General features: G+C 40.5%; 1 protein-coding gene across 2 annotated transcripts in view; it reads right to left on the minus strand.

Moving 5' to 3' along the window:
* Nucleotides 1-24,036, minus strand: part of LOC121436948 (E3 ubiquitin-protein ligase RNF128) — a 106,469-nt gene that overhangs the window by 46,542 nt on the left and 35,891 nt on the right. The window contains exon 1 of one of the 2 annotated variants that reach the window (XM_041636860.1): nucleotides 15,603-16,276. The exons of the other annotated variant lie outside the window; for it this stretch is intronic. Within the exon in view, the coding sequence (XP_041492794.1) occupies nucleotides 15,603-16,077 (475 nt within the window). The 5' untranslated portion in view covers nucleotides 16,078-16,276. Of the gene's footprint in view, nucleotides 1-15,602; nucleotides 16,277-24,036 lie in introns of those variants that run through there. 2 annotated transcript variants of the gene reach the window in all.

The following is a 24,036-nucleotide window of genomic DNA, read 5'->3' on the forward strand; positions in this document are numbered from 1 at the left end:
GGGACTGAACAAACCTATGATCAAACCCCCTTGAATGTGGCTGACAATGTGGGCTGACTGATAAAGGCACTGGGACTTGTTTCTACTGCATGTACTGGCTTTTTGGGACCCTAGTCTATTTGGATGTACAGCTTCCTAGGCCTGGATGTAGGGGGGAGGGCCTTGGACTTCCCACAGGGCAGGATTCCCTGCCCTCTCTTAAGGAGGGAGGTGGAGGGACGAGAGTGAGTGGGGGAGCAGGAGGGGAATGGGAGGAGGGGAGGAAGTGTAAATATTTGAATGGAAAAATTAAAAAAAAAGATTATCCTACCCTGTATATATACCTTGTGTATATAGAGTACATAGTATGTACAGGGTACACAGTGCTGACTCAGCTGAAATGACCATACTGATAGGCTTGCTCCACTGAAGACATTAATTCCTCTCCAGCCTGGAGCTTGGGTACATATCAGCTTCAGAATTACATTTAAGCACTAGGGCACAGGGCATTTGGTTCCTAAGGTCAGGTTAGAATAGAGCCACCTGGTTCACTAGAAAACCGGTGGTTTTAGTACTTGGGACATTGTTCAGAGAGCATAAAAGAAAACCCTTGAAGCAGCTCTACAACCTTAAATTGCCAAAAAAATAAAAGATATACTATTGCAAGATTCTACAGAATACAGTTTATTCAGTTAATAATACATTCTGCGATTGTATTGAAATTTGTGTTGACATTTTCTGTTTCCATAATTCGACTATGCGGTGAAACTAAATTCATCATTTACTGTTGCTTCTCATATAAGCTTTCCAGAGGAATGTTAGGAAGCTATAATATTAGTGTATCCGATCCCTTTGAATAATAAATTTCACAGTATCCAAAGCTGTTCAGAATCTGATGGGAGCAGTTGATGGAACAGGGTAAAACAACTAACAGGACCCGGGAGTGACAGTTTGCTGAGCTTCAATAAAAAGGTGATGAGAGGGAAGTCACAAGGATTTCAGAGAAAGGAAACCCATGCATGTGGACATTTGCTATTTTTGGTTTCTTATTGATCAGATTTGTTTTCCTACATTGTTAAGCCTTAGGAAGGAGAATTCCACGGACTAAGTTGCTACTGTATCCATGTGCAGAACACATGGGTGCAGAACATAGCCATAGCGTAGGCCTGGAAACTGACCCTTCAGCTGGAACAGAGCCTCCAGCACTTACTACTTTACTCTCGGTCTTTTAGGCCAAATGGAATTAATGTAAGGACATGTAGAAGAAAGATGGGTTTTGTAGCTTACACGGTACCCAACTCTAGACATCAGGCGCTGTTATTGTTATGTAGACCTGAAATTCCTACCTAAGCTGGCATTTGCAAGCTAGATAGACTATGTCGTTTAGATTTGCCCTGCTGTGACAAAATACCCGAAACAACTTTCAAAAAGCAAAGGTCCATTTGGGGCTAAAAGTTTCAAAGGGTTCAGTCTATGATCATGTAAACTGGGAACTGGGTTCAGTTGCTTTGGACATGTGGCAAGGCAGAACACTATCATGGCGAGTATGTGGCAGAACAAAATTACTTACCACATAATGACCATGAAAAAAATAGAGTGGTCAGTGGGGACAAGTTTCCAATACTCCTTTCAGGGACCCAATCCTTTTATTTCATTAGGCTCATGTCTAGAAGATGTACCACCTCCCAGTAGTGACACAGGCTGGAGACCAAGTTTTTAACACATGCTCCCTTGGGAGACATTTGAGATCAAAAGTGTAACACTGACTAACTGTTACCAATGAGGAAAAATTCAATACAGCCTGAAATTGTGAACTCCATGGAAAGGATCAACGACATTTCAATTTATGTCTATGCATTACTTGATCAAACCTCTACTCCTGCCACATCCAACACACAGGAGGTTCAAACTTTTGCTGGTTTTGGGACCTCTTTTGCATGCTCTTCAGTAAGAGTTTGAAACAGGGAGATTTGATTGCAAGTTGCATTATCATTATACTTTGGAAAAGTATTGTGTTGAGAGGCAAAGCCTTCATTTTGACTTGGACACAAGAACTCAAAGGTACAAAACTTATATGTTCAGAAACAACACATTAAATTGAAGTTGAAGCAAATTTTCCTGGCACATTAGAGGCTCTGAGAAATGTTACTGTGAGGTGCATTTCTGGTCTCCAAGCCTGGGCTATTAGGCGAAAGAAAAATTAAGCTTTCCTTTTAATGTATTAAAATGTGCACCTAATTCTCTATATTTATCCATCATAATTAACCTATAATGTAGACATAATTATTACTCTCCACTCTACATGGGTAGAAATCAAGTTTTAAAGAGATTAATTTGGCAAAGCTCGCAAAACTATTACAGGAGATAAATGAACTGGGAATCATATCAAAATCCATCTGATTCCTAAATCCCTTCCCTTTACTTCTGTGCCATGAATATTTCTGGGCCCTCCGGGGTGTAATCTCTTAATATTAAGGTTTTGTTCTTACTGTAAAAATGGAAACGCATAGGAGAAATGGAAGGCATGGCAGTTGTTCTCATATCTCACTTTGGTTTTGTTTGGTAAGTTTTTCATTTTCTTCCTATTCTTTTTGTCTAGCTTTGTTTTCTTATTGTACTGGAGATCAAACCCAGAGACTTGCATATGATAGGCAAATGTGCTACCAGTGAGTTGTCCCTAGATGTCATTGTTTTATGCTGAGACAGGATCTTGCCATGTAGCCCAGGCTGACATCAAACTCCTAAGTACTAGGACAAGAGAAATTTGACACAATGCCTGGACTCATTTCTTCATTATGAAATTTTCCTATAATTTCTTAGAAACTACCCAGAAAAAAATAACAGTATGAGTGTCGCTGCTCTTTTCTTATTTTTGGATGTAAAACAATAGCATATTTCAAAGTATGATACTGAACAACTAAAATAGCCAATGGAAAAGTACTATGTTTCAAACAAATAAAAAAAAACTTAGCAAAAGTTCAAGAGAACTAACATTCTTCAATTTTTCACCATGTACTTTATTTATAGAATCAGGGAGAATAGGTATTACTACGTCCTTCATGAACAAGATAACTGAGGTTCAGATTGCCAAAATGCTCATATTACATATTTACTCATGGGTAAAGCAGTAATTCATGCCAAGCCATCAGACTCAAGGACACCTGTTCTTGCATTATAATATATTATCTTTCATTTTCAAATGGAACACATTCAACCTTTGTACCATAGATTGAAATACAAAATAGAGCAATCACATAGCTTTCCTTACTACCAAAGGCTATTTGTTGGCCTTTCCTTACATTATTCAAGGTTAAGTCAATTCCCATATCTTGTTAGCAAGTTTAACCAACAAGCATCAGCCAAATGGAAGAAATGAATATGCAGTGCTTTGAGGGTTCTCTTGAAGTATTCCATCTAGGTGGAAAGCTTGTTAAGACTTGGGGAGAAAGTGACACTCAAAAGTCTGAGGCAATAAACAACTCACAAGTCTCAGAAAATTCCTGAAACTTAACAAGATTCAAAAGCACTTCCCCCCACCCCTCAGAGTTTCTGAGAAAAGTTTAAGGAAGAAATAGAATATGAATATAATATATTATATAAAAATAATGAAAAATGCACTGTGGGGAGGATCTGGGAGGAGACAAGGGAGGGGAAACCAATATTAAAACATACTACATGAAAACTGTAGTGGCATTTCATTTGTATTTTAATAAATGAAGCTTGCCTGAAGATCAGAAAAAAAAGAGCCAGGCACTGGCTCTTACCTCAATCTCAACCTAAAAATGGTGATCCTACCTCCAAGAAACCTCAGAAAGAGACTGTGACTGAGAACTGTATCCTCCCGTTTTATATTACTCTCTAGAGTTGGTACTAAAGGCATGTACCACCACATCCGGTTCCTATGGCAAACGAGTGTGGCTACTGGGATTAAAGGTGTGTGCCACCATTGCCTGGTCTGTAAAGCTGACCAGTGGGGCTATTTTACTCGCTGACCTTCAGGCAAGTTTTATTTATTAAAATACAAATGAAATGCCACCACAGAAAAATTTTAAATTTGAATCAAGCAAAGTTTTTAAAATGCAAATTAAAAAACCCCTCTGCAAGGTTATATAAGCACTAACTACTGTTGGAGAAGAGTCTCCTGATGGCTGGTCTGGCTGCACAGAGCTCTAAGGATGTAGCTGTCATGAGTTGTCACCTATTCTTTCAGTGATACAGCTGCTCTGAGCCACCCATCCTCCTGTGAGCAATCCAATAAATTTACCAGTTCACTAGGCTAGACTCGGGTGGAAATGTTTCTTTAGTCAACACCTTCTCTTGGATGAGTAGATGCTTGCTCATGTCTTCCCAGGAAAAGGCCAACCACAGAGGATTAGAGCAAGGAGGTGACAGGGTTAATCTTTACATTGGCCAGTTCTGATATCTCTTGCCATCTTGTGAAAATGAAATGGAATTGGTGAAAAACAAGACTTTGATGCAAACATTCTTTAGAAGAGTACTTTGGGAACATGGTTTGCTCCTGGTTTTGTTAATGAAAGTCTCACTGAAAACAATCCGATTTTCCAGTCCCTATCCAAATGACTATTTAAATCCTCTAAGAAGATAAAAGACGCATTTGGAATGGTGATGGCTACCTAAAGTACAAGTCAAACTGAAGATATTTTTTAAAAATTACTTAAGAACTGGGGCCAGAAAGATGGTTCAGCGGTTAAGAGCACTGGCTTGGCTGCTCTTCCAGAGGACTCTGGCAGTTCACAACCCTCTGTAACTTCAGTTCCAGGGGATCTAATGCCCCCTTCTGGCCTATAAAGGCACTACAGTCATGGTGTACAAACATACATGTAGGCAAACACTCATACACATAAAATAAAATATCTTTAAACAATTAAGAATATTATGAGATTATTAGTATAAATAAATAATCTTCAGAGATAATCCAATATGAGTACAAAATTTCTTCCGAGTGAACCCCAGGGAAATGGTGCGGGAGAATCCTGATCCATGTGACAATGAAATGGAATGCAATAAAGTCCCAAGCAGCACACAGAGGAGTGTAATAAGCTGAAGAACTACGGCACGATCATTATAAGTAGCAACAGAAACACTAGTGGGTAACATTCTAAAGTTTATTTGTAAGGTCATTGCTTGGAACTAGACATAACACTTTTTATCCACAGTATGGTAGATAAAAAGAAATTGAATTTTCTAAAGAGCACACAGACTACTGTATGTTAAAATGCTTTGGGGACTAAAACCTAAGAAAATAAAAATTATTACTTAACCTCAAATTTGACAAAACTTTTTCAAAAAATCATATCATTATAACACCTAAGGAAAAATAAAGAAAAACATTTCCGATTTATCTTGAATACTGAAACATTAGAAAGTATTTACTCGGGAGGATTATATAGCTGATTAGAGTTTTTGCAGCGATTACAGGAGTGGGTGTAACTATACACTCAAGGTCATTATATATCAAGAGCACGGATTTTTCATAGAGTGATTAATTTCATTTCAAAAGAAGGGAAAGCACCTAGCAAGAAGAAGATAACAGAGATTAGAAACCGAGGAAAGAGAAAGGGCGAGGATAGGGGCAAGAGGGAAGGGGAAGCAAAAGAAAGGGAAATAGCCGTATGTGTAAAGTACCCAATATTGAATTTCCCAGACTAGTAAAGGGAGAGTATGGGGGATTAGAAAGTAGGGCTGCTTCTTAAGAGGAAAAGAAGTGGCACCACAGCAACCTATACATTCAAGGGTTTCATATGCAAACAACAAACTGGTGGAGTGTCACCTAGGAGAAAGTAATTTCAAGGGGAATTAAGACATTGCTCAGTTTTAATGAGCCAAAATATTCTATCCATCATTAATAAAGTATAAAACAACACTAAGGTTTCTCCACTGTTCTTACTCCAGTAGAAGTTCTTTCCCCTTCCTATAGTGACAAACACCGTCAGACAACCTAGCTTTGCTGGGTGGAAAGGATCAACATTGAATTCTTGGCACTAAGCACAGGTCTTAAAAGTATCGAATAAAATGGATGCTGGTGGATGCTAGTACGATTCAGCAAGCCTTTTCTGAAAAAGAAAGGAAAATACAAAGAAAGATGAGGTATGTGCATTTCCATGTGTATAATGGGAGGCTAAAATTTTTTAAATATAAAAGAAAAAGAGAAATATTACATAACAAAATAGGAAAACCCAAGAAGACCTTCAAGTTCTTTAGTGTTGGAGTCTCATTTTTACATATGAAAAAAATCAATTAGTGTTTAGAAGAAGGGATGCAACCTAATAATCACACAGCTGCACTCAAAAGACCAAAGCAATTCCTAAATTCTCAGTCTGTAAATTGTTCTATAATCACATGTTCTTATTATACTGCACTATTAATTCTTTCTTTAAGCCTTACCAAACTATTGGAATATTGAAGCTTTTTTAAAACAATTTTTCTGGTTATGAAAGTAAAATATATTCATACTAAGAAATGAGAGACTACAGAAAAACAAGGAAGAGGAAAATAACCTGTAATTTCACCAACCATGTTAATAATATGGTGTTATTTTCTTTTTAAATGCCAAAATAACGTTAATTGCAGGCAGCATTTATCTAAGTCATTTCGATGTTTTCTCTGAAATGGCAATGTGTAGAAAGATCATAAAGGCACAACAAATTTTAGTACCATCATCGTTCAGAAAAGGTCAAAATGAATAGAGTTGAGTCAAAGACATAGGTTGGTACCTAACTTGATTGTTCAAGTGTTAAAACCAAATAATTCACAATTAGATTCTGAACTCAATAACCTCCAATTACATCTAGTTTCCTGTTGCTCAGCATGAACCACTAGACTTTGTTTAGCTAAAAAAAAAATCAATATTGTAGTTAGTCTATTGGCAAATACAAGCAGAACACATACCATGATGCATAAGAAGGCCATATACAGCTGAAAAAAAAGGGAAGAGGAAAAGGAATAAGGACAAAAGACTCCTGTAGAGCTTCAAAGTTGGAATTGTAGAGCAGAGTGTAGCAAACGGGCACTATTTTAGGATCCTGGTCAAAAACCAGACAAATACATGCATTCGCATACATGTGTGCACACACGCACACCATGTGTTTGGTAATACAATAACACCCTATGCCGGCCAGTGGTGGTGCACACCTTTAATCTCAACACTCGAGAGGTAAAGGCAGGTGGATCTCTGAGTTCGGGGGAGCCTGGTCTACAGAATGAGTTCCAGGACAGCCAGGGCTACAAAGAGAAACTGTCTCAAAAGTAAGTAAATAAACAACACCCTCCAATATGTAGGAAAGGATAATCAGGTTTTTTGGTTTTTTTTTTACATTGGGATTGTCTTCTGGGATTTGATAGTACTTCATTTTATTGAGTTAGGGACAGGTTACATAAGTACTTTCATTTGTGAAAAATCCATTGAGCTATAAGCCAATGATTTATGTACCTTTTTAGTATGTTCGTTATACTTCACTATATATATATATATATATACAATATACACTTCATTATAATATATATACTTCATTATATAAACACCATGTATATTATGCTCCACTATATAGATACTATATGCACTGTATATGCTATATACACTATATATAGTGAAGTATATATAGTGTATATAGTGAAGTATAACATACTATACATATAGTGAAATATAATATATATATTGTATATGCTACATATACACTATGAAGTATATAGATATATAAATTTTCATATTCTTTTTGTCCAGTGCTGGGATTTCCAACCCAGTGCAATCTTCCCTGAAAATACATGGCACCCTATCAAATGAAGTTTGGAAAAACTCCAGTGATATTTTACAGTTGGGTGGACAGATTTTTTTTTAAAAAGCTACTTCAATCCAGGAGGTACAACTTCATCAAGCAGTAGGGAGCTGGGAGAAAAATCTCAACTGTAAAAATGATTTCACTTATAGGGAGGAATACTGAGCGAATAATACCTAAAGCACAATTGCTGATCAAATCCTTCAAAAGTCGCTGCTGATATAGCTCATTGGATAGACTGCTTGCCTAGCATGCGCAAAACCTTGGGTTTCATCCTCGGCAGCACATAAACTAAGCTTGGTGGCACACACCTGTCACCCCAGCACACTGGGGGCTGAGGCTTGAGGATCAGTATGTCAAAGTCATCATGGGCTACATAGGATGTTGAAGGCTGGCCTGGAAGAAAAGCATTTCAACAGGACCAAGTCATAAGAGATTTATCACGCCGGGCGGTGGTGGCGCACACCTTTAATCCCAGCACTCGGGAGGCAGAGGCAGGCGGATCTCTGTGAGTTCGAGGCCAGCCTGGTCTAGAAGAGCTAGTTCCAGGACAGGAACCAAAAGCTACGGAGAAACCCTGTCTCGAAAATTATAAAAAAAAAAAAAAAAAAAAGAGAGAGAGATTTATCACATGGGGTAGACCAGTTTATAACTCTTGAATACATCTCATGTAAACATTTATGGAGACCGTATTTTTGTTTCCAGCTATGTAATTCATACTGTTCTCCATCCAACTGTTGCACTTCCCTTCTGATAGCTAATGGAAGAGAGGTTCATTTTCCTAGTCGATTGCCATGACCTTCAGCTAGAAGAGAACTCTCTTTTCAGTTTTACCCATGCAAGGAAAATTTGTAATTAAAAGCATTGAGATTTGATATAAGGCTGTAGTGCACATGGTACACATATAGAATTTTAAAAATAATATATACTTAGGAAAAGAAAATTATGGCGAGAACACTAAATATGACAAATGGTTTTTTCTACAAACTTGTATGCCTTTAAAATTTTTTTTTCTGAATGTTACTGCCATAACATTAATTATAAAAAATTAACTACTATGATAAAAGTAAAATAAAAAGTTATACCCATACATGGAAAAAGACACAAGAAGCATTATTAATGGTGTTTACTTCCATGCTAGGGAACGTTGAGTAATTCTTTTTTACATTTTACCTATGCTTAGCTCCATAATCAGAAAATAACAAAGAAAATGTATGTATGTACTGTGTACACTATAGTCCTCTATTGCAACTCAATGCTTTCATCATTTTAGAAGCCAGAACGAAAGCCATAAACAGATGGGGAACATAGAGGTTCAATATGATAATATATAGGTGATAATACATACTTCCCAGAGATAGAGGGGATAAAGCCTTCTTTATGTGCACAGAAAACAACGCACTGATCTAGCTGTGATTCCTGCTTTAAAGGTAAGATCATTTTATGCTGGGAACGTCAAAGTGCAGCACGTACAACTGGAGACCCAAGTTGAAGGCCGGCATAAGGAGTTTTAAACATCCAGAAATAGTGGAAGAGCTCACATGTGTCATTATTTGTTTGTTACCCAGGTAATTCTGCTTTAAAAAAATCCATAGGATTTAGTCATTTTGTTGATCACTATAGAAATTAAGGCGCCTAGAGTTTGAAGTATTTCTCTGCTCTTAGTATATATTCTCCCTGCTGTGAAAGTCTAGACCCTTTAACAGGGTATAGTGTCTATGTTGTATGCAGACAAGAAGCGCAGTGATGCTCAATAAAATGAAGCCCAGTTTCCAGTCCTCCGGTATTTTTCCAGCAGATCTGAGGGCCCTCTACCATTTGATTTCTTGGGTGTTTGAGGCATGTCAAAAAGCATTCTAGAGCACATTCAGAAGAAAGGTTCCCAGGAGGATTCTAATCTAAAGATTAAGAAAACATCAAAATGACACCATCTAGCCGGAAGGCCAAACAGGTAAACAAATAACAAGGGGTAAAAGGCATAAAGCATAAGGAGAGATGAGGTACTTACTATTCAAACAAAAGATAGTTGCTTGGTTTGTAGGTATGGGCTGTAGCAGGCAGAGGGGAAAAGATGCCACAATATAGAAACACCACAATCGAGCTTCAGATATCTGTGGAATTATTGTGTGTTAATTAAAAATGAAACTGGCTGGGTTTGGTGGCCCATGCCTGTAATCCCAGCACTCAAGAGGCAGAAGCACGGGAATCTCTGTGACTTTGAGGCCAGCCTCACCTGCCTATCTAATTTCAGGCTACTCGGGCCTATATAGTGAGACCCTGTCTCAAATAAGTAAGCAAGCAAAACCGTTTTTAAAGAAAAAAAAAAGGATTTTACAAATAAAGCAAGCATTTGTGCAGGTGGGTTTCTGACCCGCAGAGTTGGAAAGAATAGCAGAAGTGCTCTTGACTCTGTTAAAGAGTTGGCTGCGGGGCCTGATGAGTGGAGTTGGATGCCCAGGCCCCAGGGCGAAGGACAGAATCGACTCCTGAAGGTTGTCCTCTGACTTTCACGTGTATTCTAAGGCATGCACACCACACACCCACAAAAACTTAAAAATCATTGAAAATGGCCATTTAAACAAATGATGCTAGGAAAGGAGAGAGTACTTTTTGACGTCAATGAGAGAAGAGGAATCTAAAGCTTTCAAAGTCCTCTGGGACCAGTTCATTCAGTTGTGGACGCTGGGCTGAGCAGCGAGTTGTAAAGTGTATAAGCAATGGCAGGTATGTGATCCAGGCCCTGGTGGCAACACGGAAGAAGTGTGTGCAGGAAGAAAATGACTGGAGGCAAGGACACCAATCCGGAAGCTGACTGCTGCTTCCGGAGAAGCCGTGGGAACTGAATGCAGGGTATTAATTATCTATCACAAGACAGAAGGGGATGGTGGGGCAGTATTTAAAGAGAGAGCATCAGCTTGCTGCCACAGCTGTTTATAAAAGAGGGGGGAGCTGCGAAGCGCACAGTGCAATGGAAAAGAGTAGTAGGTGAATGAGCTCATAAAACAGGGAAGCAAGAGACCGGAGAAGTTCGAGCCAAGAGCCCAGTGTCTAATATAGTACCGCAGAGACATGCAGACCACATCTGGAAATGGCAGTGTTATTGCACACTGGCAAATCACCACCACCCAATCCTTCAACCAGCTTATTCGACTGGGAAAGTTGCTATTCTAGAGGAAAAGAAAAAAGAAAGAGTCAAGCAGGAATTGGGACCGTAATAATTCAGTAACACACAACATTTCAGGGCCAGATGTGGTGGCACACACCTTTAATCCCAGCATTAGGCAGGCAGAGGCAGGTGGATCTCTGGGAGTTTGAAGCAGGCCTGGTCTACTGAGTGAGACAGCTCAAACAAACAAACAAACAAACAGTATTTCAAAGTGCTTTTTAGATGGGGGGGGGGGAGAAAAGATTGGTAGCTTAACTGAGAAGAAGCTATTAAAGAAAAGAATGTCAAAGCTTGGAAGATCAAAAGTTTTTCCTTGGGGCTGGAGAGATGGCTCAGTGGTTAAGAGCATTGCCTGCTCTTCCAAAGGTCCTGAGTTCAATTCCCAGCAACCACATGGTGGCTCACAACCATCTGTAATGAGGTCTGGTGCCCTCTTCTGGCCTGCAGGCATACACACAGATAGAATACTGTATACATAATAAATAAATAAATAAATATTTAAAAAAAAAAAAAAAAAAAAAGTTTTTCCTTGTGAAAAAAAAATTGTGCCTGATCTACTCTATGCCTAGAGGATTTAAGTTAAGATTTTGAGTTATGTGGACTTTGAAGTACTGAAGGCGGCTCATTTTCAAATTTCGCTTTCTAAACATAGGACTCAAGTTTTGTTTTATAAAATGCATTTAACTAGCCTACTGGGATGAAAAAAGACATGCCATTGGCACTATCTCATTCAATCCTAGCAACCTAAGGGGGTTTTTAAAAATGCTTTATCTCTATCATATAGAAGAGAGAATTAAGAATTAAAATAACTGCCCTAGAGATTAGAAATAGCAAGGGGCAGGCGCCCATCCTCTTAACTACTGCACTACGTTCTCATTCAACAAAGCATACAAGCAACCTTTCTATACCAAACTGTTTGATCAAAGAGCACCGAATCATTAACTTACACTGTTTAGTTCATTATTTTCTTTTTTAAATAAAGCCTTCAGGAACAACGCTTCTCCTGTCACCTCCTTGCATATGTTTTAAGTCCCTGTAAACGTGTCCCAGACTATGAAGGTTACGTGTAGCTCTGCACGGGCCCTTCAATAAATCCATGCCTGCCCATATTGACGCAAGGAAAATTGTACAAGCAAGTACACAGATCACTTCAACCCGTAGGCTGTGCTCAATTAGACAGCAGGCAAGGCTTAGGCCCATCTGCTTGATCTGTGAAAGAACAGTAAGCCGTGCCATAGAGAAAGCATGCTTCTCATTCTTCAGCGTGAAAAATCCATCTACATTTTAGATGGCTTCAGGGCTTACTCTACATTTTGGCTGCCTCTCATCTGATTTTCATATTTGAAGTGACTCTGAATAATTAAACTTTGCTATCAAATTCTCCTCAGAATTTTTATCTAGGTTTCTGGATCGATTTAATTGAAGTATATACGCAGGCATTCCGCAACAAGCTATCACTTCACATGTAGCCTTTGCAATGATGGTATCTGGATGAGCGGGGGGTTTTCTCTATAGTTTGTAACCAAAATAGAATACAAACATAAATTGCACGGGTTGATAGCAGACCTATGGTGGGTTTGTTCATTTGTTTGTTTGTTTGTTTTTCGAGGCAAGTTTTCTGTACACAGCCCTGACTGGCCTTGAACTCAGAGATCAGAGATCCACAGACCTCTGGGATGAAAGGCCTGTACCACCATGCCCAGCTAATAGTAGATCACCTTTTTATGAAATTTTGAAATCTATTTAAAAATAGCTTCATTTTCTTAATTGATTGCTCATATATTGTAAAATTTTTCTCAAAATGAATGAACGAAGGAATTCATAAATGAATGAGTGGAGTAAATAAATAAATAAATGGCACTGGCCTTTAATCCCAGCACTTGGGTGGCTGAAGCAGTAGGATCAGGAGTTTTCAACACCTGCCTGAGCTCATTGGGTTACAGGGTGTGTAGCAAGCCACTCTGGGCTTCTACAGTGAGATCTTGCCTCTAAAAAAACAAGAAAACAAAAACAAAAGCCCTGGTTTTAAAGCACTTATTTCATTCAGTTCCTTGAAGCAATGCATGTTTAACATTTTATGGTTATGACAGGGGAGAGCATAGAAATTCTGTACAAATTCAAAGGGCAAATAATTCCGGTGTGGCCCCCGGGAGAGTCTGTGAAGACAGAGTTTGTAAACAAAGGAGACAGCCATGGCTTTTCCACTTTTGGTGCCCCCTGTGCAATCCACAAGGACTTAAAACTCAGTCCTACCTATCCCCCCACTAGGATACAAGCCGTTTTTTAAGCCAGATGTTTAAAAGAAAGCCCTAGATTTGTTCTCAGGAGAGAGAAGGGCAAATAGCGTAGTACTCTCCGAATAGTCACGAGCAAATCTGAGCACAGTGGCTTCTCCCTGTGCTGCAAAGTAGTTTCTCTAGAAGTTTAAGAGAGAGATGTCATTTTATGCCTCAAAAGCTTTTTGGATAGTCAGGGTAGTTAGCATAACAGGGGTATCTGTTCTCCCATCGATCTGGGAAATAAAAACCTTCCAAAGTATCCGAATCTTACCTTACACTTGTAACTTTCATTATTCCTATTTGAGTTCCTGAAGCATAATAGACCTAATCAGATTTTTAGGCTATCAATGTCTTCACATTGGTAACTGAATAATCATACATTTGTGCATTCACTCTTTGCTTCCTCTTATCACTAATCTATTATACAACTAACATTTATGGCTCTTCCTCATCTGCTACCTGGCTTATCTATTATCCTTAGCAAGCATCTCCACAAATATCACCTCCATTTTATAGATGGGGAAATCAAGACTCGGTAAGGTTAAATTATCTGTCCAAGGTCACAAAGCTTTTGTGTGTTAAATCCATAATTGGATTGCCAATCTTGATTACAATCTGTTTTTCCTCCTACACCATGGGGCCTGTCAATAAATAATAATGCCTATGTCGATAGTCTAGCACATAGTAGGAGCTCAATAAAAGGTAATTTGTCTCCTAAAACTCCCAGATAAATATCCTTAACAGGAGTTAAGTAGTTTAACAAGGAAGCCTTTAAAATAAAACATATTATTCAACTGGAAATCACTCATGCAAATGAATCTCATTTGGAGAAGACTAAGTCAAATCCTTGTAAAATCAGATAGCCAAATAAAGACTTTTAAATTTTCCTAAGCTTCATTATTCAACTTTAGTAGCCTTTAAAAGGCAATTGCATTCTAATCAATGTATCATCATCTAGAAAGGATGCAGTTTGCTCTCTTAATCAATATACTAAATCTAAGAACTGCAGCATTTCAGAGCTGATCCAGACCATAGTGTTCTCTCGTCTCCGCTGTATCTCGGCACACTCTGCCAGCTCGGGGCCCACCCCCTATACCTACACTACCATTCCAAGCATAACTTGCACAAGGTCACAAAGCTGAGCCAAGCAAAGGGGCTTAAAGGAACTCAGAATGCCTGAGTTCCGGTCCAGTGCTCTTTCCAATTCTACACCACCTCCACTCCACGCAAGTGCTCTCCAGCCAGGGCCAGTGGTACTATCATAAGCAAAACACAAATTCTCATGCAGTTGAATAACTAAATTCCTTTCTTCAGGAACTCACAAAGAATTCTCCCTATCTGCTGACCTTTGGTAGCACTGTCCTAGATGCTTGAAGGTTTGATTTCATTTTACCCTAGAGGCAAACGTGGATGATCGGCTTCCTGTCGTTGTGCCTGGTTTGACTGAGGGAACAGAGACTCGAGTTAAGATAAGTTGCCCAAGGTCACAGGACTAGTAAGAGCTGGAGCAGAAATTTGAGTCAAGGTCTGACTTTAGGCCCAGCTCTTAACAGCCAGGAAACACTGTTACTTGTCTTTTCTTTCTTTTTTTTCACCCTGGCTCTTTTTTTCTTTGTCCTTCGGGGCCCAGGGATCACAAATCACAAAAGGGGGTTTCTAGAAGGGGGTAAAATAGTCACCCCCGCCATGCCCACACATTTCAGAAGTACCTGGACTACTTTGACAAAGTCTGGGCCTTTATTTTTTCAGTGACACTAATCACCTGCTTTGGAACTCAAGAACCTAAATCAGATTTGTCAAAAGGCAAACAAAAGCACTGATAATAAGAAGTGCTCAGGATCCAAGACCGCTGGGCAGAGAACTCCAAAGCTAAAGTTTCCACAAAAATTGCAATGAGGTTAACCCAGTACTGTAACATAATCTCGTACTTGATACATAGGAAACGTGAAGAGAAACCCGAGACAGGAAAAAAAAATCCGTTTTTATACTGCAAAGAGATTCCCAGGCGATGTTCTGTCCTCATAGTTTAAAAGCCAATGTCCACTCCTCCCACACCCTTAATCCTAGGCAAAGCACCCTCGTGAAACACCAGGAAAAGACGCAAAAGCCCCAGCTGTGCCAGCCTCAGTGTCGTCCCCCCCCCCCTCCCGTTTGTCTTACCCTTTTCCACCAGAGGCAAATTAAATTCTAAAGGAATTTTTTGCACCCAACCCCCACACCTGGCGAATCTTGGGAGGACCCTGCTCTACTAAGTAGGGGCAAAAAAGGGCAGCCGCTTTCTTTCCCACAAGGGGATTAGGGGAGGCAAGGGGAGCAGTGAGGCAAACTGGGGAAACTGGTCAAAGGAAGAGGTTTGAAGAGGTGCAAATTAGTAGCTGCACTCACCAGGGTGAGACATGGGGATGACCTCATTGCGGGTCCCAGGGAAGTTAAAGATGACAGCTCCAGAAGCCCCTCTCTCCGAAGCCAGATGGATCTTGTCCGCGAAGGTGCAACCTCCGCCGCGTTGGATGAGGGCCAACCAAGACACTTGCGCCGTACTTCCCCAAACCGTGGGCACGGTGAAATTGGTGTGCGGGTTACAGGCATTGAGCGCCCCGGGCCCGTCGGGCGGTACCAGGACCCCGGAGACGGGCTCCAGCGGCGAGTCCTGGCCATACACGCCCTCCTCACTCAGCTCCCACACCGTGCGGTTCACTCCGGTGTGCGGAACCCGCCAGGACACGTTGAGGTACGCGGTCCACACAGCTTCGGCACCCCGGGAACCGGGTGCGTGCGGACTCAGAGCCAGAAGGAAGCCCCAAGCCAGCAGCCTGGCAGCTCGGCAACCTCCGCTGAGGCTGTCGACCTGGGTCCCCATAGTGCGCGCTCAGCGGGAGACCCTGACCCGGGGCTAGGTGCGAGTCCGGTGGGGAGCCTGTGGCCAGCAGCCGGTCCGCGGCCAGGGAGGTCGCCTGCTGCCGGCGGGCACGCAGCGGTGGCGGCCGGGCTACTGCAGACGCAGCTCCCTGCCTCAAAGCGCTAGAGATGCTGGCTCGCGACTGCCGAGCAAGCGTTGGGCTCTGGGACGCTAGCGCGAAGCTCCGCCCAGCCGGCTGGGGGTAGAGGTGGCTGGGAGAGCGAGGGAGAGAAAGAGCGAGAGGAAAGGACACTGCGGGATCCGCCTCTTAAAAGGGTCACAGGGTGGGAAAGCGTTACGCGAGAGACTCAGAGGTTGGGCAGTCAGGTGTGTCGGGTCGTCTTTGGAAAGAATGTGATGGCAAGAAGCTTGAGAATGCGCCAATTATGAGCTTTCAGTTCTGATTCGGAGAAGAGTCCCCTTTGAAAGGCAGGAATGCCTTGTTCCCTCTCAGTCGCCTGAAGGGGAGTTTGGGCTATTAGGTAGGAGAATGGGAAAGTACTTCTGAAAAGCTGCAGGTCCAAAGGGTGCGAGTTCTGAATAGTTGGATAGTGCTGGGCTTAGCTGTTTCTTGGTTTCTACAGGAAGGACAAGCAAAAGGAGTCCTCATTACTCCCTTTATTTAATTATTTTCTTAGTGGCCACAAATGGTACATTTCTCTTTACCTGATCTCAGCAAGCACTATTCTGGGTGAGAGTGCCTTTCCCACAATTACCCCAGGCTAACACACTGCACCAGATGCCACTAGCAAACAGTCTGGATAGTCAAAACAGAACCTCTGTCTTCACACAGCTCCAAGTCAAGCCCTTTTTTTCACCTTCCACAAAGCAGGTTTGACCTAACTGATACTCCAGCATAATTTGTGATCTTAACTGGATTACATTTCTTCTCTTGACAGCAAGCAGAATGAGGCTCACCCACCTGGACAATTCTCTGGATATGATTTATTCCTGTTTCAGCATACATTTCTATCAACACTATCAATGACTACACTTATGGGTGGATTCTCAAAAATTGTGCGTGGTAATAAGCTGAATTAATATACCTGGTGACAGGCAGTTCAGAATTAATGATTTTGATATTATGATAGTGTCTCTCTATGTAGCCCTGATCAGCCTAGGACTAAATAGAGCAGGCCAGATTCAAAGCTGGGGCAGTCCTCTTGCCTAGTTGACATTACAGTAGACGTGTGCTACCAGGCCCATCTTCTTAATAACTTTGAACCTCTGGAATTTCCTTCTCTATGTCTCAATTTCTCCATAAGTTGTAATGGGAATAATAGTGATGGTCTCATGGAATTGTTCAAATGATTGAAAGTCTTCCTATAGATCAGTTAGGACCCTGCTTAGCAGAGCATGAAAAGTATGTTAAATATTATTACTGGACAAGTTTAGGGGCCCAAGATCTCTATAATATTGAGGTTGTTGCCTTGCAATAATAATCAGAGACAATAATGTTTACGAGTTCAGGCTTCTTCGTTCAGTCTAATTTCTAGCATATCACTCCTAAACCCTCTCTTCTCCAAATCTGCGGCCCAGCATTTTAAGTTATAGTATTTGCCAAGGTTAAGCATGGCTTTATTCTCTTCTTGATATCCTCAGGGCCTCAGAGAAACCTAGAGGAAAATTGGCACCTTCTATTGAACACCATCTCAAATGCAAGTGAGTATTCTGGGTAACATGAACCTTGAGTGTTAAAAGGAACTGTAGGAGCTGCTTGGAGTACGTATGGGAACCATAGAAAAATACTCCCCCAGATAGCAATGCTACTAATCTTTGAGATTTAAAATAGCCAAACAAAAAGCAGAATAGTATCATTTATATGAAACAGTATAATTCCAGAAATTATCTGAGTTTGTTAATAAAGAACACTCAAAATATAATTAAGCAATATTACTTGAATGAAAATCAACCGCATTGTTCTTTGAAGAGAATGTGTTCAAAAGAAAGGTGATATTTGTAAAGTATCTACAAAACTAAATATGGAGAGATGTTAATTCATATTTTCCATTTATTAGTATTTAAATATTTATCTCACATCTATTATGTGCTATGAATTCAATTTAAGTCTAATAAAATATTTTAAAAAGCTCATGAAATTAACTTTGAAGAGTAATAAGCAATCATTATATGCTCAGTAACATATGCCTATGGTACTGTCTCTATAATAAAGGTCTACACAGGCCAATAGTGGGTAATAGAGAAAAGCTCCCTAACCTAGACTAGGAAATCAGGGAAAGTATATAACTGTGCTGAGCTCAAGAGAATTAATGAGTCTTTCTAGGCAAAGACCAACACAAGAGAAGGCACATTGACCTGAAATAGAAGTGCTGGAAACCGGCACTTACAACAGGCCTTCTAAGTGCAAAATGGTTGAAACCTAGAGCGTTAAACAGAAGGTCATACGAGAGAAAATTAGAAGTCTGAGAATGAAATTCAGTGGTAGGAAACTTGACTAACATAAGGGATGTTCTGGGTCCATCCCCAACACTGAAAAAAGTAAGTAATAAAAAAAAGATAAAATTGAAGGCCAGACCTTCAGAGTATTTGGAGTAAAGCTAGGGAGTGTCTGGATTTGATCCAAAAAAGTAATATAATCAGGATTTAAACAGAGAGTAATATCAGATTTGCAATTTAGAGATCATTATGGCTTCTCTGTAGATAACAGTTTGAAAGGAACGAGAGTAGTATCAGGGAGCTGAGGTAGATTTTTGGCAGTACTCCAAGTGGGAAATGAAGGTAGCCTGGACAGTAGACAAGAGATGTGGGCAGAATGGGGATTCACTGTGAAGGCCAAATCCATGGCACTCATTTTGAGGGATGGAACAGAGGGGAGGAATAGTCTTCCTTTCCAAAGACTGGATGCATCCAGTCAGGCAGTACAGGAAGACGCCTTAAACTGTGAACAGTTGATAAGAAAGAGAAGTTCCCTTTAGATGTGTTAATTTCAAACTGTGTGTAATATAACCAGGTAGAAGGGTGTACTAGGTCATTGGCTTTTCTTATTACTGAACACTTACTAAATGTAAGAAACTGAGAAGGCAGAGGCATAAAGGGAACATTCTTGCTCTAAATAGAGTCAGGGTTTATTTAGTAGGCGAGTCAGAGAGATAGGCAGATAATAATCATATGTAATAATGAACAGTATAATCTAGTAAAGCTTAGGTGTTCCTTAAACAAAGAGGGTGAAGATGACATTCAGGCACAAGTATCCGTATATGAGAATAGCAGAGAATAATCAGGGGACTAACATTCAGATATAAGCTACCAAAGGCTGATGGAGGAAGGTCATTGGCTAATAAAGGAACTGCCTTGGCCCATTTTATTGGTTAGAGGATAGGTGGGAGGAGTAAACAGAACAAAATGCTGTGAGGAAGAGGAAGTGAGGTCAGAGTCTCGACATCTCTCCTCTCGGGAGCAGATGCCTGAGAGAGATGCCATGCCCCGCTCCCGGGATGAGCCATGCCCCGCTCCCGGGATGAGCCATGCCCCGCTCCCGGGAAGACACACATTACTACAAAAGGCGAGATAAGGAAAGTGAAATTAGTCAAGTGTGTGGGACATGAAAAGTTTGAAATGTGCAGAATCAGCTTGCATATCCCCTATGAACTCACACGAAGCAAATTTGACAAACTGTTGCTAAATTGTGGGCATATAGGTGTTAAATTATTTTTCTTGTCTGTGTATTTTTTATACTTTTTGTAATTAATGAGTTTAAATTGTAAATTTTAATTTTTTTAATGTGAATGTTTGTTTTGCCTGCATGTATGTATGTGTATCATAGCCTGGTGCTAATGAAGGTTAGAAAATGGTCTTAGATCCTTTGGAACTGGAGTTACAGGTAGTTGTGAGCTGCCACAAGGGTGCTGGGAATTGAACCCAGGTCCTCTGAAAGAGCAGCCAGTGCTCTTAACCATTGAACCCTGTAAGCCATCCCCTAAGTTGTGGATTTATATTGAAGCTAGTGGAACATAAGAATAATATAACAGATCTTAGTTTAAAAATTCACCCCGATTGTTATGAAGACAAGACTGGTAACAGACTAGTTAGGAGGCTACTGTCATCAGATTTCTTATGAAATGGAGACATCAGGCTACCACGGCTTGATGACGTGAACCATTAAGCATCCCCTTGCTCTGAGTCCATACTCACCAAGCAACCTTCTTATTATCATTTAGCTTCTCCTGTAAATGTGCCTACAGGGAGATAATGCACTCATCAGCAAACACTAGTATCAGGTCCATTTGGAAGTTACCCTTCTCATTATAAATTAATCAATTGGCATTCTGACTTGCATATTGGTCTCCTGTGAATTTGGTTAACTGTGAGTCAGTCCCCAGGAGCCCAGACTCTGGTTATACTACCAGTTAAATTTCAAAGCTTTCAAAGCTGAGAACCAGATTGCTGAACCTAATTGCGTCAAATGTCTTTCCATGATGAGTAACTTGCTGACTGTCCCTACCTTATCCCCATGTCTTCCTGTGGAATATTTTCACACTACAACAGTTGCCTACTACTAAGCGTTATGTCTGCTGCTGATGAGGAGCATTATCCATGTCAGGAGCCTGGCTAGAAATGCTAGCATCCATTTCTGCATCAGCTCTCACTCCTTCACGGAGCATCACCTGCTGAGGAAGGCTACCTGTTTTCTGTTAGAAAGTTCCCATTCCCATTAATGTAGCTCAATTCTCTACCTCCCCCTCCCCGACTCTTTTCTTAGGATTCGGAGTCCTCAGTGTCTCTATAGTATCCTTGGCCATATCCCTATTCATCTAGGGCCTTTGCTCTCCCAAATGGCCCTGGACCAGACCCCACCTGATTCCTGACAATTGAGTTGATTAATCCTAAAAATATTCTCTCAGGTTGCGACTTTCTTTAAGGCTAACAACACTTACTCGACTACTGTTCTTTGAATATTTACCAGGTGTTTTACATACTTATCTCCATCTATTATTATCTCAACCTTCTTTTTAATAGAGCAGGAAACAGGCTCAGAATTCGCAGCAGGCCTAAAGCAGTTAAACAGAAGCAGAATTCCAATGCCGTTCTGACTATAAGTATTAATAGATGCTAATGACTCACACCATCCATTCCTCGGTAGAGTGGCATGCACACTGTAACTTTTTTTATGCTAAAGAAAGTTTAAGGAATGTTTCTCATTTGCATTTCAAGCACTGCCACCATTGAGGGAGGGAAGAATAGTCGAGAGCCAAGAGCCTTTTTGTATTGTTCAAATCCTACGAAGATGAACCCTGCCAAACGTTTCTATCAACAGCAGCAGATGAAACAGCCCTGAGCAGGCGCTATCTGATGATGAACTGATACAGCAGAACAGCATCCTGCAGGAGCAACGGTGTGGCGCCAATGTGGCAGATTACGTTTCCTATCACACGGACTATCTGCAAAGGCGTCGAGATGAACGATAGTGTGCAGCCTAAAATACATCTGCAAAAAGATGAGACATTGCATCTGACCTCTTACCATTAAATAAATGACAAAACACAGCCTGGAATAACTAGTGTCTTCCATATCAGCGATGGTGGAGGTCTACAGCTGGAGAACATGCGTGGTGTCCAGGCTCCAGAGAGAGGCCTGACAGCTGCTATATGGGTAGGATGATGAAAATGGTGGGGGTGTAGAAAGAAGAGCTGAACAAAGGGAAACAAAATGCCAACACATAAGGCTACTTCATCTTTCCAGATAGCATATCATCACTTGCAAATTCAAGCATGACTCAGCCCACACTGGCCTAAAGCCAAAGAAAGGATAAAACTTCAGGGAGGGGCTTAGCAATAGTTGTATGCTGCACGTAAAACTAAGGACAGCCTCCTTCTGTTCATTGTTAATAGTTAAACGAGAACCTTCTATGGTCCAGATAGCTTTATAGGGATAATATACTGTATCTTCACAAAAGAAGAAATAGGTCCAGGTCTAGGCACTCGATGATATCACCCATGGTTACCAATGGCAGAGTTGGAATTTGACTCCAAGTCCAGGTATAAAACCACACTCTTTCCATTTTTTTTCCTCTTTCCACCTTATATATCACTACACGGGAAAAAACAAAAGCACAGAAGGCTTTCTATTTACTGAGAACCTACTATGTACCAGGCACTTTGCAGGAATTAATTATATCCTCAGGCTTTTTAAAACATTTTTTTACAACAGACAGTACTAATAGAATTCCCATTGTAATTCAGATGAGGACCATGAGTTGTAAAAATGATGGAGTATCTTGCTGTTGGAATTCTCATGAGAGTTTTCCTGGCTCCCAGTTCTCTATCTGTTTCCCTCTGCTGCACTACCGCTCTGTGTATATAGCCATGATACCATTACAAAGTGAAAAGAGCAGATCCTTTTTGGCCATCTCCAGTAACAGTATAGGATGCTAAGAACAAATTCACCAAAGGGCCTTGATGTACCACTGAGAAGCCCCAGAAACCCCAAGACAATGGGGACTGTGAGAATGTGTCTAATCATCAAACGCTTCGTATTATTTATGAAGGTCTACTTCCTTGGCTGTACAAGCTCCCTCACATGTATGCGTAGAATTGAGTATCTCAGCACACGCTTATAGTGAGTGTTTTACACTTGGTGAGGAAAACTTGCACAGGAAGAATATTTTGTTGGAGGATATCACAGAGAACATGAGCTAATAGCTTCTGCTTGATTTTCATCAGGGGATCAAATTACATATAGTGAATTTAGGGCGGTAGTTAAGAGGATCGCAGATTGCTGAAAAGTTTCCTTGCTTCCCGACTTCCCGACTGTGGAGAAGAGCTCAAGGCAAGGTTTGAGCGGGCAGAGAAGGGGCTAAAAGGAGCATGGAGATGTGTGGTCTTTCTTCTTCACTGTGCTATCTGACGAGACTACTTGGGAAGCCCTACAGAGCATTCCTTTTCAAGTTTCTAGAGAAATGAAGATTCTAAAAGAATTAAATCAGGTCTGATTGTTGCTTTGGGTGAGCCAGTACCTAGTGAGTGACTATCAAGGCCTAAAATGTGACCTTACATAACTAAAGGCTTTATAAACACTGTATGCTTAGGCTACACTAAGTTTATAAAAGTATTTTTCTTCCTTCAATAGTGACTTAGTCTTCTACTAGATTGGTTCCAGTGTTGTTCTGCCACCTCCATTATTTCCCCCAAAGAGCCTTCTGTTCTGAGAAATTAAAGGACTCCGAGGGCAGATCACAAATTCAGGATAGAAAACCTGCAGTATGCAGTCAGAGACTGTATTGTTGGTATCCAGATGCTGGACACTTTGCTCAGGAGCATTTGGAGAGCATTCATATAAAAGACTATTTGTTCTTGGGAAAATGCTCACCAGCAAAGAAGCCTTTAAGAGGACAGGGAGATTTTGCTCTCCATTTTTGCTTTGTAACAAATATATATATGCACTGTTTAATAAATAAATAATCCTTAGTTTGTTTCATCTTTTTCTTTATTAACATTCATATTTTAATTTTTTTGCAATAATTAAAACACAAACACATTTTACCGTGGCCCTTCTTTCCTTTTTTCTTCTCTCTGTTTCTATCTCTCTCTTCTTTCCTTCTTGGAAATGAACTTTTGCTATGTTGGAGAGCCTGGTATGGAACTCCCTGTGTAACCCAGGCTACTCTCTAATGTGCTTCAGAGCCCCTGCCTTAGCCTCCCAAGTGCCAAGATGTCATGCATATACTGCCACTGTGGATAGTATTCTTTTTATATATCTTCATTTTGTATGCCTTTCCACTTGTTATTATATTATTATTTCCACTTTTAAAACTCCTTTTGTTGGAAATAAAGACACAAATGCACACACTATTCTAGGCTTACAGAGAAGATCAGGGTCATCAAAATCCCTATCTCCCACTTCCCTATCTGGCCCCACTGAAAAGTCTTCAGGGCAGTAACAGGAATAAGACTGTCAACCTCT

This window comes from Microtus oregoni, unplaced genomic scaffold (genome assembly GCF_018167655.1).
Source record: "Microtus oregoni isolate MIOR12 unplaced genomic scaffold, Mior012 000050F_010, whole genome shotgun sequence".
Taxonomy (NCBI): Eukaryota; Metazoa; Chordata; class Mammalia; order Rodentia; family Cricetidae; genus Microtus; species Microtus oregoni.